Source organism: Ruditapes philippinarum, unplaced genomic scaffold, assembly GCF_026571515.1.
Source record: "Ruditapes philippinarum isolate M1 unplaced genomic scaffold, ASM2657151v2 ctg2556_1_1_1_1, whole genome shotgun sequence".
Taxonomy (NCBI): Eukaryota; Metazoa; Mollusca; class Bivalvia; order Venerida; family Veneridae; genus Ruditapes; species Ruditapes philippinarum.
Window position 1 is genome coordinate 34,717 of NW_026855047.1, and position 19,736 is coordinate 54,452.

General features: G+C 32.5%; 2 protein-coding genes across 2 annotated transcripts in view; one reads left to right on the forward strand and one right to left on the reverse strand.

The window, feature by feature from the left end:
* The first annotated feature begins 8,765 nt into the window (after positions 1–8,765).
* The window catches only part of LOC132741965 (E3 ubiquitin-protein ligase TRIM71-like), a 51,897-nt gene continuing 40,926 nt past the window's right edge, over positions 8,766–19,736 (forward strand). Inside the window, exon 1 of the mRNA XM_060730240.1 lies at positions 8,766–8,936. The gene's annotated coding sequence lies outside the window, so the exon portion shown is untranslated. The remainder of the gene's footprint in view (positions 8,937–19,736) is intronic.
* The window catches only part of LOC132741964 (uncharacterized), a 70,440-nt gene continuing 61,498 nt past the window's right edge, over positions 10,795–19,736 (reverse strand). Inside the window, exons 26-31 of the mRNA XM_060730238.1 lie at positions 19,033–19,287; positions 18,309–18,505; positions 15,654–15,812; positions 15,139–15,414; positions 13,587–13,833; positions 10,795–12,501 (exon numbers count right to left, since the gene is read on the reverse strand). Of these exons, the coding sequence (XP_060586221.1) occupies positions 12,242–12,501; positions 13,587–13,833; positions 15,139–15,414; positions 15,654–15,812; positions 18,309–18,505; positions 19,033–19,287 (1,394 nt within the window). The 3' untranslated portion in view covers positions 10,795–12,241. The remainder of the gene's footprint in view (positions 12,502–13,586; positions 13,834–15,138; positions 15,415–15,653; positions 15,813–18,308; positions 18,506–19,032; positions 19,288–19,736) is intronic.

The window sequence follows — 19,736 nt, forward strand, 5'->3', positions numbered from 1 at the left end:
TATGTTTGACTATGATACAAAAGAGAAAGAACATCAAAACACTCGGCAATCTGATTAATACTCGGGGGCTACGCCCCCTCGTACAAATCAGATACCCTCGTGTTTCGATGCTCTTTCTATTACCAGCAGGGTGTTAAAGATAAATCAAGAGATTAAATTTTATTACCCCTGTATTACATAATATTACACAATTGGTATTGTACACTTCCTTTGAATTGGCCAGATTGACTCGCGACCGGTTGTTTGTTTAGTATCATTCAACCGGGACGTTTTAGAACTATAACACAGTTAATCGTAATTTAAGTAACTTTTACATATACCGATCTCATCAATGTTTATTGATTTTGTGAAGGGACAATAGTGCATTGAAAAAATTTAATATGTGTTACAAGGAACCGGATAAAATGTGTGTTATTTCACTTCCCCTATCCATCTTCTCTCAAGATTTGTTTTAAAAATACTATTTAATAATTTAAAATACATGTATATTTATTATTATATATTGCATCACAGTAAAATCGGATTAAGGATGAAATCAAGTAAACTGAACACTAAAAGTGCATTATATATCACCTGTTCTAACTTTTTTCAGAATGATAATTAACCTCGATTTCATACGTTATAATAATTTCTTTTATCTTTTTTTCAGCTAGACTACTATTTCAACAACAACTTAGATAACCTCTTTATTTGCTTATACATGTAGATTGTATTCCACATTTTCTGTAAAAAAAACTCAATGTCAAGTTCGTGACCACAAGGTGGAATTCTTAAACAATTACCTTTTCTGTGCCTTTTTATGGCAATCTCTGTCACAAAACTATAATGAAATCTTTTCTATTTTTGTTAAAAGCTATTTTATATAATTATCTACCTTAAACCTTTAACTAACTCGGAATTGTCTATGAACATCTACCTTATTTCTATGTAATGCCATGCTTTTTGCCTTACGCAGATTGCGCATGCGCGAGAAAGTACTACTTCCGATCAATTTTTCATTCTTATTTATAGACCTTTTTACAGTACGATTTTTCCATAGCAACGTATGTTGCATTTTGCGCATGCGCATTCTGCGTAGGACAAAAGCGCAATAACGATAGCATGCATTTTAGTGTACTTAAAGACTTTAAAAGGCGTGATTTCAAGTTATGTCACGCAGAAAAAAAAATTTTGGGATGAATTGAAGCGGTACGTAAGTACTAAAAACGTGCATTGATATTTATAACAGATATACAAAATTAGCGGTACTTATAATTCAACGACCAAAAGTCCTCTGTTCAAGGTATCATTAGGAGACTTTTCATCAGTGATTTCAATTAAAACAGCAGGGTGTTAAAGATCACATTTTATTACCCATGTATTACATAATATTACACAATTGGTATTCCTTTGAAAGTGGATTGGCAAGGCGGTAAGTGTCAAACAGGCCACTCAACGTGACTGGTTGTTATTTGCCAGCTAGTTTATCATTCAACCGGGTCGTTTTAGTAACGTGACATAGTTAATTACTTAAACCTATGAAAATTATTAATCGTAATTTAAGTAACTTTTATTTACACCAATCTAATCAATGATTTTGTGAAGTGACAGTGCACGTGACGTGTGTTAAATGAACCGGACAAAATGTGTGTTATTCCACCACTCATCTTAACTTCCCAAGAGTTTGAAAAATTATTGAAATATATAATTTATGTGACTTAAAAAATTTTTGTTTGGCATCTCAGTCAAGTCGGATAAAGGATAAAATTAGCTAAACTGAAAACTAAAAATGCATTATAACACGTATTCCGGCTTTTTTTTCAGAATGATAATTAAACTCGATTTTAAATGTGATAAAATTTCTATAAAAATGTTATATATTATATGTTATAAAATAGTTTTTATATGGACGATTTGAACAACAATTGAATTGACTTCTTTATTTGCTAATATATATATTTCCACATTTTTTTACAAGAATAACTTCAATGTCAGGTCCGTGATCGTAAGGGGGAATTCTTAAAAAAATCGTCTTTCCGTGCCTTTTTTGGGCAATCTTGGCCACAAAGCTATGAAGGCATCCTTTGTGTTTCTGATTATATGATTTTCTTATTTTTACCTTAAACTAACTCGGAATTGTCTATGAATTTCTACTACATTTCTATGTAGGGCAAGGCATTTTCTGTCCTACGCAAATTGCGCATGCGCGAAAAAACTACTACTTCCGGTCAATTTTTCATAGCAACGGACCGCGTCGTAAAAAGGTCTATTGACAGAAAAACAAATTATGACACAAAAGTAGGGCAATGACATAATCAGAAATTATGTACATATTAATGCATAATTTATTTAATAAAATGGTTATTACATGTAATTTGGTAACATGTGTAGTCCGATAGTTGCTGATATAAATATTTAGTGTCCAACTTTATTTGTCATCCAATGAATAAGCTGTATTTCTTAAAAAAATGTGTGCGTTAATTTTTATAGAAGTACAAAAGTCGATACTGGAAGGGAAAGGAAGACGGACAAAACCCCACCAGTTAAAACCCACCACTCAAAATTTTATAGAGTGGACAAAACCCCACCACTAAATTTTATAGAGTGGACAAAACCCCACCACTAAATTTTACAGAGTGGACAAAACCCCACCACTTACCAATTATTGGGCAAGATTTGATGAATTAAAATATATATAATATACAGTACACATTTCACATTTTATTTTTTAATTTCAATATAACATTTGTGTAATATAAAAGATCATACAAACAATTTACAAACTGTTAAATCAACATCAAAGAGTAGTCATTTATTTGAGACTGTGCCACATTTATGACCTTGAATTATCCATTATTTTTAGTTTCTTCAAATTCATTTCTTCAATTTATTTATATAAAAAATAAACTACTTACTATTAATCAAGAATGTAGCACATTTTCATCAATTAATGATTAAAAAATAGCACATTTTTATAGCACATTTCTAATTTATTCAGTTCAGTCAATTTTCCTTCATTGTACTTCATTGTACTTAGTTTAAGTGGATACTGTGGCTGAAGCCTGAAGAAACTCGGGTACAGTCTTCTCCTTATTGATGAGTTGTTCACACATTCTTTTGAGTTTCTGCTGATGCACAATTGTTTGTTTTTTAACATGTTTACAAGAAAGTTTTGTCCACTCTATAAAACTGAAGTGGTGGGGTTTTGTCCACTCTGTAAAATTAAGTGGTGGGGTTTTGTCCACTCTATAAAATTTAGTGGTGGGGTTTTGTCCACTCTATAAAATTTTGAGTGGTGGGGTTTTAACTGGTGGGGTTTTGTCCTACATTCGTCGATACTATATCGAATTCCGTTCATAGTCGCCTTCTATTTTTCATAGTACTTCATAGAACCGCGTAGTGACGTAATAAAGTGGATAATCATGAGGCCAAATAAAGTTTGACACTAAATATGTTAGTATTCATCTGTGCTGTTCTACAGAAATTAGAAACATTCTCCTGTCGCTATCGCTCCCGTCAAAGTTTCTAATTTCTGTAGAACAGCACGTATGAACACTAACATATACATATTGCATAGTGGGTACGTTTAAGTATATGTTAGTGTTCATCCGTGATGTTCTACAGAGACGGGAGCGACAGCGACAGGAGAATGTTTCTAATTTCTGTAGAACAGCTACGGATGAATACTAACATACTTAGTGTCAAGCTTTATTTGGCCTCATTATTATTCACTTTATTACGTCACTATGCGGTTCTATAAAGTACTATGAAAAACAGAAGGCGACTATGACACGGTGATAGGGCGATTACCACAACTTTTCCGCGCAACGTCAAAATATCTTACTTCTGTCCGAGACACCGTATATTTCTGTGGTACAAAATGAACAGCAAGCCTGTAACCGAGACGAAAACAGCATATAATTTGCTCAAAACAAGGTAAAATCATCATTTTTTCTTTTTCATCGAATGTGCCATTTAATTTGAAACTTATTTATCTTTACTACATGCAAAATACTTCATTAATTAAGTCGGGATAGTGAAAACATTTAGGGCATACTGAAAAAAACTTGCTTTGATTACGAAATATAACGTATTTCTAGTCCGTTCAGTTCATATAACTGGTCAAAATACAATATAAATATGTACATTATTGTCGTATGAACAAGTTACAATACATAAATAACCCGTTTTTTGTATATTTGGTATGATTTTTATGTTTCCACGTGTGTATTTTAAGGCACCGCACAACTTTGTCAATCATAAGATTAGGGCACCGCATTATTCCTCCTTAAAATCACCGCATTTTTCTGTCTTTTTAGCACCGTTGATTTTTGATATTAATGTTTGCTTTCAGAAAAAGAAGACGTTCAAACCTATGTCTGAACAAGCCAAAGCAACGTGCGAAATTGGCAAAGCTGCAGATACATCAACTGGAGAGCGCCCAACTAAGTCTTCTGATATCAGCAGTACGCCAATGGATCAGCGCCTCCCTGTATTTCAGGACGATATGCGTAACGCACCACATAAGAAAAAGAATATGAAGTCAAACTTTCGCAAAAGATTGTTTAAAAAGCACATTGGAGACGATGACTAAAGAGATTATGGAAATATTGTCCGGGTTCCTGCAAAAACTACACCATGAAAATTTGTGTTATGACTTTTGCAACTTTATCAAATTAGTATGCAATAAGAAATTCCCATTAACAAATAGTTCATTCCTTTTGTTTCTCGATGTTGTTTGATGGTATAGTCTGCCAAGAACTTCAATCTTTCCATGTGGGGTTTATCAATTTGAATAAGTTCGAAAAGGAAAAGACATCCTTATCTATATATAGATACCATTGCACTTATCTAACTGGTAGTATTAACACAAATCAGACCTTCAGAAATTTTCCATAACATAACGTATGATATAACAGCAACATAACATAACAGCAAGTAAACAATCTTTCTTCAAACTTTCATCAAATAAAAGTTATTATAAAACATATTTGTAAGATTATTGTATAATTCAAAAGAAGACGGTTCCAGTATTTATCGGTCTAACGGAAAAAGAATGCGGTGTTTGAATTCAGTGTTGTACGGTGCTCCAATATTCGGGTCAGTAGGCCTTTTTTCAACAAATATTCCCTGAAATTTACGATAGAAACACACAATTTTGTATGGAACTTGAACTTAGGGTTAACCATAATAAATACACGAGCTCGTTAGGTCATAGAACAAAGACATCGTCGTTATAACATATGTTTTTGTGACAACTACGAGTCATGTTGAGGTACACACAATCTTTTGTAAACACTATTTCTTCGAAGTATGTGTTTTTGTGTGAATTGTATTGTGCTAGATTAACAATAAATTGTCTCAAAAATTCGATGGAATACTTAAACAATTGGAATAATCTTGCAATGTCCAGCAGTAAGATATTTTGTAAGCTATTACCTGGAATTTGTTTATCCCGCCATTAATATTTTGTCCAGAAATATACGGTGTCTCGGTCAGAAGGATGATATTTTGACGTTGCGCGGAAAAGTTGTGGTAATCGCCCTATCATCGTGTATGAACGGAATTCGATAAAGTATCGGCTTTTGTTCTACTATGAAAATTAACGTACAGAATTTTTAAGAAATACAGCGTTTTCATTGGATGACAAATAAAGTTGCACACTAAATATAGAAATAGTGTTATAGAACTGTGTAGCTAATTTTTGCGATCCTTCTTGTAAAGAACTTGCATGACAAATTCACAATTTTGTTAATACAACTGAAGTGAAAGTTTTCATTATTATACAAATGTCAATTTGTAGAACTACAAAGGTCTGCAACAGCGTTGAAAAATAAACGTGTACAATAAACTATTGATCTCGACTGAACATTAATTTTTCAATTTCAGTGCACAAAAAATATAGCATGGTAAATAAAGAAACGAATATATTGTTTTAAAAGCATTGTTAAGCAACAAACTACTTACATGTCATTTCAACTTTTAAGAATTTGTGAATCAAACAAAACAATATGGCTGAATTGCGAATAGTGCATACCTTCATCAGACGGCACCGCGGTGTCGGCTGCAAATAGAATTAGACGCTGCCACTAGGCTGTAGTTGAAACTAAAAGAAAAGTCAAAGTGAGACACCATGAAAAGGTCTTCGTGCCAACATTAGAAAAGGCAAAAATTAGACAATACCAAATTGTTAAGGGCGAGCCTCGTAAGTCTGGTTCCGGCATTGCTGCAAGTGCTATTGGGACAAAAAATACGGTCCTGCAACAATATGCTCAAAATTAATATGTCTCATCTACTTTGTCTATATTAAGTTTCAAAAACATGCGCTAATTTCTTCTAGGATCATCGAGGGGACATACAAATATTTAACACAGGTATTTTTGGCGCAGCAGCAGCTAGATAAATATAGATTTGGTTGACATATTAAAATACTTAACACTTTTGTCAAAACTTTATGCATAAAGTAAATAAAAAAGACTCGCTGGCATCAAATATAACTATTCTTTCTTTATTTATTTTATTCTTTATTTATTCACAGCTTGTGTATGTGTGTATCAAAAATTACTTAATACAACAAAAACTTATTGAGGTTGAATAGGTTCGCCTAATCATAATTTTCACTTAGAATCCTATTGCGACTATAACCGAGATCGTCAGCACAGAAATATTATGGTAAATACAGCTGTAGTCATTACAGTACTGCAAGTATAAAAAAAAACTTATTTCAAGACTTACCTCTGTTTTAAATGTTATATAATTTCCTATTTAGTTACACACGTTTCAAGAATAATCTCTGTTTTATAAATGAAATAAAATAGCATAACATTATTTGTCATAGCATAAGAGTTGAATAAAATTATAATATGCGAGCCTCTGGCGAGCATAGAATTATTTTAGCATAAGAGTTGAATAAAATTATAATATGCGAGCTTCTGGCGAGCATAGAATTATTTTAGCATAAGAGTTGGATAAAATCATAATATGCGAGCCTCTGGCGAGCATAGAATTATTTCATTTAACAGTTCAAGAAATTTAGTTTATGATCGTACACGAATATAAAATTCTATTCATCACATATCTAAAATCAGAACTGTTAGCGGTAAAAAAAGAAGCGCTTATAGCGATACGTTATCATTTAACGCTATTTTTGTATGACGAAAATTACGTTTCGTCAAAATATATGCACATTTTTACGGAGTCGCAAAATCGGTACGGATATGTGTGATAGTGTTCCCTATTTATTTATAAACATTTCATGACTAACCTCTGATTTAAACATTTTAAAGTGACATTATGCTCATCCATGGGTAGATATAGAGTGAACAAATAAGTTACCATTTTTTCGTAATTCCTTTCAATGTTATAATTTACCTCACATGAACGATAAATAACTCACTAGACCCTGTGAAATGTTTGTAATTATCCGTCTGAATGTATTTGTAACTTTAAATTTATAAAAAGAGTGGGGCAGTCTTTTTAAATATTTAGGTAAATGTATTTTTTACCCTAAACATTTTCAAATATCATGTGTTGGTCAATCACCGTTATAACGACTAGTCTATTGAAATATATACAAATGTAGTCAATTAAAGTCAATTTGACAACGAAAAAATGAGCATAATGTCACTTTAAGTCGAAGGTAAGATATATAAACTAATTTCAAGACTTACCTCTGTTTTAACTCTATCAATATTTCAGAAGCAGTAAATTAAAAATTGTGTTGTATACAATCGCAATGTAACCTACATAAACATAAACAATAAATATACTTGATGTTTCAACATCTCCGTATAAATATAGTAAAATAACAGTGGATATGTAATAGTTTACAGGTTATTCTGGGGTATTATATTATATTATTTCATATTATATCATATATAATAAAACAAAACTTTGTTTTCAGTAGAACACCACGTGACAATTGACATTGCGCCGCCTGTCAATCAAGCTGGCAGGAGTCTTACAGATAAGCCAATCAGCGATCGTTATCAGTTTCACGCTAAAATGTCTGAGAAGTCCGCCATTTTCCTTAGACAAGCTATTTGTATAAGACAATGGTGCAGCAGTATTTATATTGAAATTATTTTGATTTTTTTTTTGTAAATTTAAAGCTATTACAGCGGTATATCTAAGTTACAAAATATCCTGACAGATTGACAGATGGAGTCAGTTAGTTCATTTTACAAAAAACAAAAATATCAGTAACTTTCTATATATGAAGATAATAAGTTATATAGCTGAGGTACGAAAGTAAAAACTGGCTATACCACATTGCAATAAACAAGGAAAAAGTTTAAACAAATACTCTATTCCTTCCTTCATTACAATTATGTCTATTCATAATCACATATATTATAAGGTCTCAGGATATCAAGATGATATGACATTTTTGATCGTTTACAACATAGTGTTAATAAAATGCTGCAGTAGAAAAAAAGCACTTGCAAATAAAATGAGAAAATATGCAATAAATATTTTAGGTGAAATTATTCTACCTAAATATTTCTATTAAAGCTCATGTACACAATGAATTCAATACATCTGATTCAAAAATATCATTATCTGATCACGGTTTTAATTCAAAGCCGAGGTCTGGTATATGCGAAACTTATTTTGAAGTGAATACTATAGCGTTTTATCACGAAAACATCTAATGTACGAATATACATATAATATATCATACAACAAAGTTACGCAAGGGCAATTTTCTCATTTAATTTTGACAATTTATGCACAAATGCATTACATATAAGTGTTTTCGCACATAAAACCACAAAAAATGTAAATGTTACTGTTTCATTGATTTGTAGGATTTATTTCATTTGTGAGTTTAAAATTTTTTAATGTTTGATATTTGCTGATTATTTAAGAAATAACATCGGCCTGAGAGGTGTATATCGGCTATTTAACACCGGTTTGGAGTTTTGATGCGTAAGAATTGACCACGAAGGCCGTAGGTGAGATATTATTTCGGTATTGTATGAAAAGAAAACATTATAAGAACTGAAAATAAAAATGAGAATGCTTTATATTGTTGCTTTAAAAGGTTTTGTAAACTATATAATCCAGGGTGAAAACATAACAGCCGCATATACAAGTAGTCCCTAACCAGTGTTTATTGGCAGTTTAACACCGGGTTTTTCCTTCTTTCTCTATAGTGACAAAATCACTCCTTCTTTCTCTATAGTGACAAAATCACGCGGAGTGTTAGAATTATTATTTAAAGATTAAATGTGTAGTTTTTTTGTGTACCGCCCACGCCTCTATACCTATAATGTTTCAAAATTGACCAATATTGTTAAACATTCTTCAACATGTATGGACATCTACCCCCGAATCCAACTTCTTTTAATAATAAGATGTTCAAATAAATAAAAATCGATGGTTACCTTTTTCAAGTTGCTCCGTTGCATGTCCCTATTATTATAATTATATTGATATAACAGTTATTGTATACTCTTGTTTCTATAGTGAAAACACCGAGAGTTAAATTTTAAAGTTTGTTTTGTTTTTTTGTAACTTTTATGTAACTATATGTCTTGACCATATTTAGTATGTTGTAAATGGTCAAAAGCATTTTATAAATGCCTTTGACCATTTACAACATATACTAAATATGGTCAAGACATATTTGCCAATAAATGAAATGATATAATTTTACTATTATATGTTCCGCTACATCAATTTTAACTATCTTTGAATTTGTAAACTAAAATGATATTTTGTATGAAGTCAGCGAGAAATATAACAAGATCTTTGCCAAACGTTTTATTCATCATTAATGCGTGAATGCAGTTATTTGTTACTTTTTTATATATCAGGCAAATAAATGACAAAATATCAAAATTTATTATATTTACTCAAGTCACGCTAAAATGAAGTTTTTAAAAGTCCCAGCATGTTTTTTTTTCTGGAGAAATATTATATAAAATGTGAGTTTGAAACGTAAATAAATCTACATATGTTGAACAAAATGAAGACGCAGAAAGAATCAACAAGTAGTTTTAAAACAAGTCATTTGACAGTAACAATCCCTGAAAGTTGAAAAAAACATACATTGTGGATATTTTAAGATTGAATCAAGTCCAACTTGCTCATATGACATGTTCTTTTACGTTCCTATAGTTTACTGTGATAACTATCGTAAACTCTTAATGCTCTAACCTGACCCGCGTAGGTCAGGTTAGGAAACCAACATTTTTTACTTTATATGGAGAAAATTTTTGTTCCCTAAACTACTAAGTGTATTCATTTCTACCACATTTATAGAATATTGGATGAAAAATTCAAATCGAAAATATGAAAATTTTGCCTGTGTCTCAGAAACTGAGAAAGTAGTTACCTGTGATAAGCAAGATTAATAGCAAAGAGATAACCTGTACCGCTGCAAAACTGGAAGTATTGTTTTTTGGGGAATTTAACATATATTTCAAACCATTTATTGCTATTCGTCTTCAGACAAATTATAAATGTTATATAAAAATACATTTTATAGTATGACTTGTGCATAACCAAACCATTGGTTCATTTAAACCGACAGAACGTAGGAAGTAACACATTGCGCTATTGTGTAGCCAAGTCTTGTGTTATTAGTGTAACATGGTGTACTTCTTTTTCATTTTTATCACTTTAAATGTTTCCAGCGCATGTGCAAAGAGAGTACCGTTGTAGTAGATTTCGCATGGGCGTAAGTTAGCCTCTAATGTACACAACAACACTGCTGCCCCTGCATACTGTATACTAGTATATATATTTCATTGAAAAAAGTGTACCTTCCTGTGTATAACCCCTAATATACTGAAAATTCAAACAAGATGTTTTTAAACATTTTAATGACATATCAAGGCTTCCAATTTATAACAACATACTAGTAACCAATACATTTAAATTTTCATACAGTGCATAATTATTCTTATTAAACAACCTGAGCACATTGTAATGGTGTAATATGTTGAAAGTTAATGTCAGCTATAACCAGACCCTGTAAATAAAATCAACAATGTCTGTTCGTATATTACAAATGTAACAGCAAAAAGAAGCTAGTTTTTAGTTATTCTTCAACTGAAGCCAAAGCATTCTACTGTTCGTAGGTTTTTAATGATCACTGGCAAGGTAAATCGACTGACTTAAAATTATATAAAGAAAATAGGACAAATGACATAATTTGAACAATATTGAAACAGACCCACTAGACAATAAGTACGCATCAGCCTTTCAGGTTTTATTAAAGACTTTTTAAGTTTCAACAATAAACATACATAAGAAAATCCCATGACATCCTCCAGACAGGACAGATGTTGACCCAAAGACTTTAATATGCAATCATGAAGCAGGGCCACAAGACAAATATTTAAGCTTTAACCATTCGCTTTCCAGAAGACTTTTTCAGATCTTTAAATTTTTACTACATAGATACATTGTGTATATACATCACATAAGAAACTTCTATGTTAACAGTGCATGATAACTGACACCAGTCAGAAAGTGAATATGAACACAGTGTGCTCAAGTAAACAAAACAAAGCTGGCATGGTTACCATAGTAACAAAACATAATATTTAAAATATAGTATTTACACTGTTATCATAATTATGTAGGTATATCAAACTTTTCTCACAATGAAATGAAAAGGCACAAATGTGATACATGTATATACAAAAATACTAGATTCATTTATTGAGATTAAACTGGGGGTTCAAAAAAATGATTTGAGCTGGTGAAATATCAGGTAATTTAATGGTACCCCTTACCAACAATACAAGTATGAGCCTCATGCTTTTCCTGAGAAATATTTTTTTTTTCATTTTATGATAAAGATACATGCTTCCTGACATGTACTTTTATGTGAATTATTGCACTCAACAACATAAACTATTAAAGATACAATTAACAATACAGAATAAACACAATTTAAAGTAAAACTCTTGAAGAAAAAACAAATCCAAAATCATCCTGTTTATGATTACGAAAAAGACAAAATAAAACACAAAATATGCTGGTATTTTACAATATGAACAAGCATTAAAGCATAGGTTCTGTTTTATCTCTTTGTTCCTATTAAGGTGATCGCCAAAAGTGGCAGATTTACACAGGCATATATTCAACTGAACAGAAATTTCCATGTTCCCTCTTTTTGCCCTACATAAACATGAGTTATAACAGATGTTATATATAAAGTAGATACCTGGTTAAAACATTTAAGACTTTAGATCTGAACACAGTATATCATAACAAGAAACAATCATATCATACAACATTGTCTCTAACTGTATAATGGATGACCATTGACGTTTATCTTCATCCGTTTTAAACATACAATTGGACTAACATGTGCATCTTCTAACTTTCTTTTTGAAGGACTTTGTGAAGTTTTCCCTGAATCTATAACACTGTCTCTATATTCTCCTGCATTGTCTATGTCATCACTTTGATTGGAATCTTTCATTGGTATTCCTTTATGTTTTAATTTCTGTCTCACACTGCCTGCAGATGTTGATGCTTCTGGACTTCCCTGCTCTAGAACTTGAAAAAGTAGAAAATGTCATTAAACAAATTAATCAGTTTACTTCTACTGTTTTAAAATTCATAAATTTAAAATTTCACAACATATTTTTTCTTTCACACCAAATAAAAGATTTTTTTATGGACAAATGATAATATTTAACCCATTACTTCATGAGCATTTTGTGAAAAATGGCTGTTTTCATTGAAAAGTCTCCCGTTACAAGTTCAAATTGCTATAATACTATAAAAACTGCTTCAACACTAATCAAACTTGGCACAAATGTTGACTGGACCATTGCCCTTGCAACAACATGCTCAGGCTTACATTTTCTGTTACCATGGCAACGAGGGGACATCTCAAAATTGCCAAAAATCACTATTTTGCGTTGATTTTTTCCAATTGATTTCAAAGTGAAACTTCTCAATGGATTGAGATAGAGTCAAATGCTTTTCAGCGTTGGTTACACGTTACCTTATGATAAAAGATTTTTTTATGGACAAATGATAATATTTAAATGTACATGTAACCTACAACATATCCAAAAACAAAAAATCAACTTTCACAATTAATATGTATTGGTCTCATCTCAGGATGATAAAAGATATATGTACACATAAAATATGCTAAAATAAGCTAAAATAAGCCAAATACTGTGCATTCACTTATATTCGTGGGCATGAAATTTCGTGGTTTTATCAAAATGGGCATTTTCTTGAGTTCTTAAAATCGTGAATTTTCAATTTCTTGTAAAAAATAAAATAAATAACCTAATGCAAAGTAATCTGACACTTAATCGCCACGCATTTTACTTGCCATGTGTACAATAAATTTAATCCTTGCGTCTGGGCATACATTACACAAAAATCGGCGGAAAAGCGCTGATGCATGTTTGTAATATATAGAATAGAGGTTTGTAATAATTATATAGAATAGAGTCATGGCAAGAAGTATATGTTGGGATAAAATTTCGTCGGATCTTAAATTCGTGGATTGACCTACCCACTAAAACCTCGAAAATTCATGCCCCACCAATAATAATGATTTTATAGTATCATTTTTTAAAAACATTAAACCAATAAACTAGTATCATGAAATAAATCACCTTGTTTGCTATTTTTCCATGTAGCTCTGTCATCTGGACTGTCAGTATGTGTCAAACTATTCACTTCAATAGCACACTGATTAAAAGGACAAACTCCAGTAACTTGAAATGCCTGTTTTACTTGTGATGATGACATGTGATCTACAGCTTGCTCTAGAAGGGCGGGAAATCTTGCACTAGTTATAGTTCCATCAGAGAACATAGATTTACATAAAGTACTTATTGAGGTATTCAACGGATGACTTATCTGAAGAAAAAACAATAATTTAAAGACTTAGCTTACTAACTAAACAAACATTAAGGTATTAAAGCATCATACCTTCAGATTCATGCTAATTTCATGAAATATTTGGTGATCTATTTAAACTGTAATGGTGAGAGATTCCGAAAAGGTATCCGTACATTTAACGCGATTAATGATGACAAAAATATTGCAAAATCAGCAGATACATAAACAACATAAATTTTAATGATCTGTTTTCCTGTATGCTTTTAATCACTTCACTTTTTCAAAAGTTTGATTTTCTTGGAAATTTTGTCTCTGGCGCTGCTCAGTTTTAAAATAAACATATACAATAATTCTTACAAAAAGAAGTGAATAAAACAAATATGACTACAGGTTTTAAGTCTAATATAAAACAATGTTTGCACCAAGTTTATGTAACAATTAATTCATAAATCAGCTGTTATGGACAAATGACCATAACAATCAATGATCAGGATCATCTGTCACAGTGAAATTGTGTGTATTGATGATATTCCCATCTTGGCTTATAAAAGGTTAGATGGATGTTCATGTTGTTCCAGTCAAATGTGTACCTCATTTAGTTTTGTTTTGTTTGTTTTCATTTTACGCCTTTTCCCAACAGTATTTCAGTCATAAAGTTTCCTAACCATCGTTCCTGGAGAGTTACACCAGTACTAGACTACCTTCCTACGCGCTAAACTACCAAAGCATCTCCCGGGGATCGAACCTACGCCAGAGAGGTAACTGGATTAGAAGTCATCGACTCAAACCCCTCAACCACGAAGGCGGTTTATCTCATTTAGTAGACAAGCAGAAATCTACTGTCAGACATACCCTATTCAGATCAAAGTTACCTCTCATGGTGAAAGACATACTGTCTGCTCCAAACTCCTGAACCAATGGAAGGATATTCATAAGACTTAGACAAAAAATATTTTCACCAAAAACTTTGGAATAAGAAAAACTGTTTTCATTTGGGTTTCTCCATTTCATTTCACCTTCAAAAGTAGATTGCCTTGCCTCCAGATCTCTTTTGTTGTTAAGTTGGTTGATTAGATTTTTTAAGTCATTATAAAGGTCAAAAGCGGACATTCCTGTGACCTATTTAATAAATGGTGCCTGCATCTCAATCCAGGCAACATTTATTAAGTCGTAACCTGTTTGTTTTTATTTTAGCACCAGTACTAAAGCCAACCACGAAAGGGGCATTATTACACACATTTTTTTTTTCAAACTGATAACTTTGCAATTATGACTTGTAATAAATGTTGTAATAAATGTTTGAGCGTAACAATATGTGACTACCTTTGCCTCTATAGGGTGCAATATTGATGCAGCGTGAGAAGGGATTCCAACCAAGACAACATCATTTTCTACTGCAGCCTCTATGATTGGTACAGTGAGAAGACTGCACATATTGTTCAGCAGTAAACAGACTGGTCGCATTGATCCACAATTCGGAATAAAACATGTCTGGAACCATTCCAGAAATATCTGGTTGTTAAAACAACCAAATTCTGATGTAGCATAACACATTGCTGATGGAAGTTCACGCAAGTCCTTCATACTTGGTAGCAGTCCCTGAAAACGGAAATGGTGTTATATGGCAAAAAAGACAAATATTCAATCTGATGTAAGCCGCTATTTTTTTTTACCAAGATGATTTAATTTTTTCAATGAATGAACCATCAACAATCACTGTGAATGTTAACATCTTATCTGTTATCATATTTTATATATCAAAATGAAAATGTAAAGGAATAATTTCACAAATGAGAGATGACTGTAATGTATGAGAATGTTTACAAGGAAAAACTTACCTGGAACACCACTGTTGAAGGCCAGAAGCTTCCATCAGCACAAACACAAAGACTTGCTGAAACATGTTTATTTATTGTACTTCTATTTACTTCTTCACCTCCGTCTTTAATTTTCATAAAATCTGTACAATCCCAGTCTACTGTGTGAAAACTATATATCTAAAATAAACAAATGAGATTTGTAATATTGGACTTTAAATGTCAAATCATCTCTGCCAAAAAATCATCAAAATGAATCTTTGTATACATCACTAGAGCGTGAAATTAATAATTTTTAACTCTGATAATGTAAACATGAGTTTCTACATGATGAAAAGTTGGAAAGAGATCTTTCTAGCCTTGGTGACATGATTCAAGTTAGGGTCTAGCTTGGTGACATGATTCAAGTTAGGGTTTAGCATTGGTGACATGATTCAAGTTATGGTCTATTCTTGGTGACATGATTCAAGTTAGGGTTTAGCATTGGTGACATGATTCAAGTTAGGGTCTAACTTGGTGACATGATTCAAGTTAGGGTCTAGCTTGGTGACATGATTCAAGTTAGGGTTTAGCATTGGTGACATGGTTCAAGTTAGCATTGGTGACATGATTCAAGTTAGGGTTAAGCATTGGTGACATGATTCAAGTTAGGGTCTAGCATTGGTGACATGATTCAAGTTAGGGTTTAGCATTGGTGACATGATTCAAGTTAGGATCTAGCTTGGTCACATGATTCAAGTTAGGGTTTAGCATTGGTGACATGATTCAAGTTAGGGCCTATCCTTTGTGACATGATTCAAGTTAGGGTTTAGCATTGGTGACATGATTCAAGCTAGGGCATATCCTTGGTCACATGATTCAAGTTTGGGCCTAGCTTGTTGACATGATTCAAGTTAGGGTTTAGCATTGGTGACATGATTCAAGTAAGTGTTAAGGAAGATGTGTATATTACATATTGACTATAATAAATGTTTGTCTGGTTTTTGGTCATATCTTGGCAGTCTGTGCATCTAAATGAGCTGTGTCATGACAAAACCAACATAATAGGTTTGCGACCAGCATGGATCCAGATAAGCCTGCACATCCGCGCAGTCTGATCAGGATCCATGCTGTTCGCTTACAAATTCTATTACAAGTAGAACAAGAGCTGTCTGTAGGACAGCACGCTCGACTATTCTAAGTGCTTGATAGTAAAAGAGCCTTGATATTGTTAATTTTTTTAAGTTCACAAAAGGGCTAATTTTTTTTTATAAATTCATGTTATAGGCCTTACAGAGAGTCTAATTATACAGAATTGGCTTGACTATTCGGAAGGTAATGTCACAAGGTTTTTTTTATTGAATATAATAATACTAATTACCTATGAATACATAAATTTGACAGAAAAGGTACATTGGCTTGTTATTAAGATGTTTTATCAAGTAAATCACTGCTTTATTATTATGAATGCATAAAATTGTCCCAAAAAAGGCACAAACCCTTCAGTAGTTATTGAGATAACAGCTTACAAGCAAAACTTTACCATGAATTTCTAAGTCGAAAAAGGGGAGAAAAATCAGCCTAAATGCAAGATTGAATTATGGATCTTTGTCAGTGACCTACAATTATGACCCTAAATGCATATGTGAAGTTTTAGATAAATATCTTTAATAGTTATTGAGATATGTAAAACTTGCATGTAAACATTAACCAAGAAACTAAGTAGAAAAGGGGATATGAATCAGCCTTAATGCAAGATAGAGCTATGGAACTTGGTCAGTGACATACAATTATGACCCTCCAATTATGACCCTAAGTGCATGTGTAAAGTTTCAAGTAAATATCTTTGAAGACCGTTAACCTTTAACCAAAATTTCTAAGTTTCAAAGGGGCAAATAATTCTGCAAATATTGCAGACAGAGTTATGCAATTTTGCAAACTGATGTACATTGTTACTATAAATAAGTATTTAAATTTCAATTGAATATCTCAAGCAATAATTGAGATATTTGACTTTACAAAAAAACTTTAACCAAAATTTCTAAGTTCCAAAGGGGGCATAATTCTGTCAATATGGTAGGCAGAGTTATCCAACTTGTCAATCTGATGTACATTGTTACTATAAATAAGTATTGTAAGTTTCAATTGAATATCTCAAGCAATAATTGAGATATTTGACTTTACAAAAAACTTTAACCAAAATTTCTAAGTTAAAAAGGGGCATAATTCTGTCAATATTGTAGGCAGAGTTATCCAACTTGTCAATCTGATGTACCTTGTTACTATAAATAAGTATTGTAAGTTTCAATTGAATATCTCAAGTAATAATTGAGATATTTGACTTTACAAAAAACTTTAACCAACGCAGACGCCGACGCGGACGCTGACGCCGACGCCGACGCCGGGGCGACTACAATAGCTCTCATATTCTTCGAATAGTCGAGCTAAAAACTGATAGCGAACAACATGGATCCTGATCAGACTGCGCAGGCTGGTCTGGATCCATGCTGGTTGCATATGCATAACGTTGGATTTGTCGTGACGCGGCTCATATGATTTTCATAGAGAAATTTAGCCACACAAGAGGATCAAACCAGTGACCCCTGGGTTACAAATATGATGGTATCCCTATAAAGCTAAGTAGGTAGATAATAATATATACATATATTATAATGTTTAAAATTTATGCATGTATACCTGTCCAGGTTTGTCTTTTATTTCATACTTGGTCAATAATTTTTCCAAGTTTGTAAACCAATTAGAAATACATTCTGCAGTTGGAGTGGTTTCTTCTAAAATCATTTGGTGTTTAAGATGAGCAATCTCTGGATGACTAGTGAAGAATTCTTGTACCCAACGACGTGTCAATGCCTGGCTACTTTTTGATTTACGTCCTAAAATAAATTTTGTTACACACATTTTAATTTAGCCGTTTCAAAGACAAATATGTTTATCAAATCTAAATTAATCAGACATGTCAATAAACAATATACATGTGTAGTTAAAATTAAAATACCTTAACGATCATGTACATTATTTTAGACAGGAGAAGGTACCTATATCAAACTATTCTTATCTTGTTTTTTGGGAAGATATATCGATCTCACAAAAATTATTTTGAGGGACCACCAACTTAACCAACATCCACACCTCTAGCTAGAGACGTTATCAGGAACTCTGCATATCTGGGTTTTCCCAGCTAATCAGTAGGTACCAACAAACTTTACCTTTATAGCTTCACTGTGCACTTCCCGTCACAGTAGATAAGTCAACCTGTTGCACTAAGTTTCTAAGCTGTAACTGTTAAAGTTTGTTTGTACCTATGGATTAGCTGGTAAAAACCCAAATACTCTTAATTCCAGAGTTAGTCTATTAAGGCATGTTAACATTCATTCTTTTATCATTTGAAAACAGAACTTACCAAATCTGTGAATAACCTGTTTGACAAATGCACATGTCTTCACCAAGGACATGGGAAATCCGTGCTCTAACATGTACATCACTAAATTCAGCAGAAACTTCTCCTCCATGTAAGTCATCACGCATACATTATCACGCTTTGATATTTTCTGTATCAAGTCTTTCATCACTGACCCCCGATTTACGCCAAGATCAACACCAGATTGTGATAAAGCTACATCTTCTTGCTGTACTTTGACAGGTGACGTTTTAGCACCTTTATGTAAAAACACATATAGAAATTATAGATTCATACCTACATTACTTTTCATATACTTTAAAGATATCTTATACAGTTTGGTACCTTGATTACTTTCAACCACCAAAATCCTGCTGAATTTGATTAATGGATTTGCCCATCTCTGGGACCATCCTTCCCATAATGGATTTGCCCATCTCTGGGACCATCCTTCCCATAATGGATTTGCCCATCTCTGGGACCATCCTTCCCATAATGGATTTGCCCATTTCTGGGACCATCCTTCCCATAATGGATTTGCCCATCTCTGGGACCATCCTTCCCAAAGTGATCAGAGAGCAGACACATGACTCTATGGCAATAGCTAATCACTTTTGGTTATCTGATACACATAACACATGTGTAACTTGACATTAAATGCAAATTACTTTTTTTATCTATTTATTTGGTATGTTTAAGCATATAAA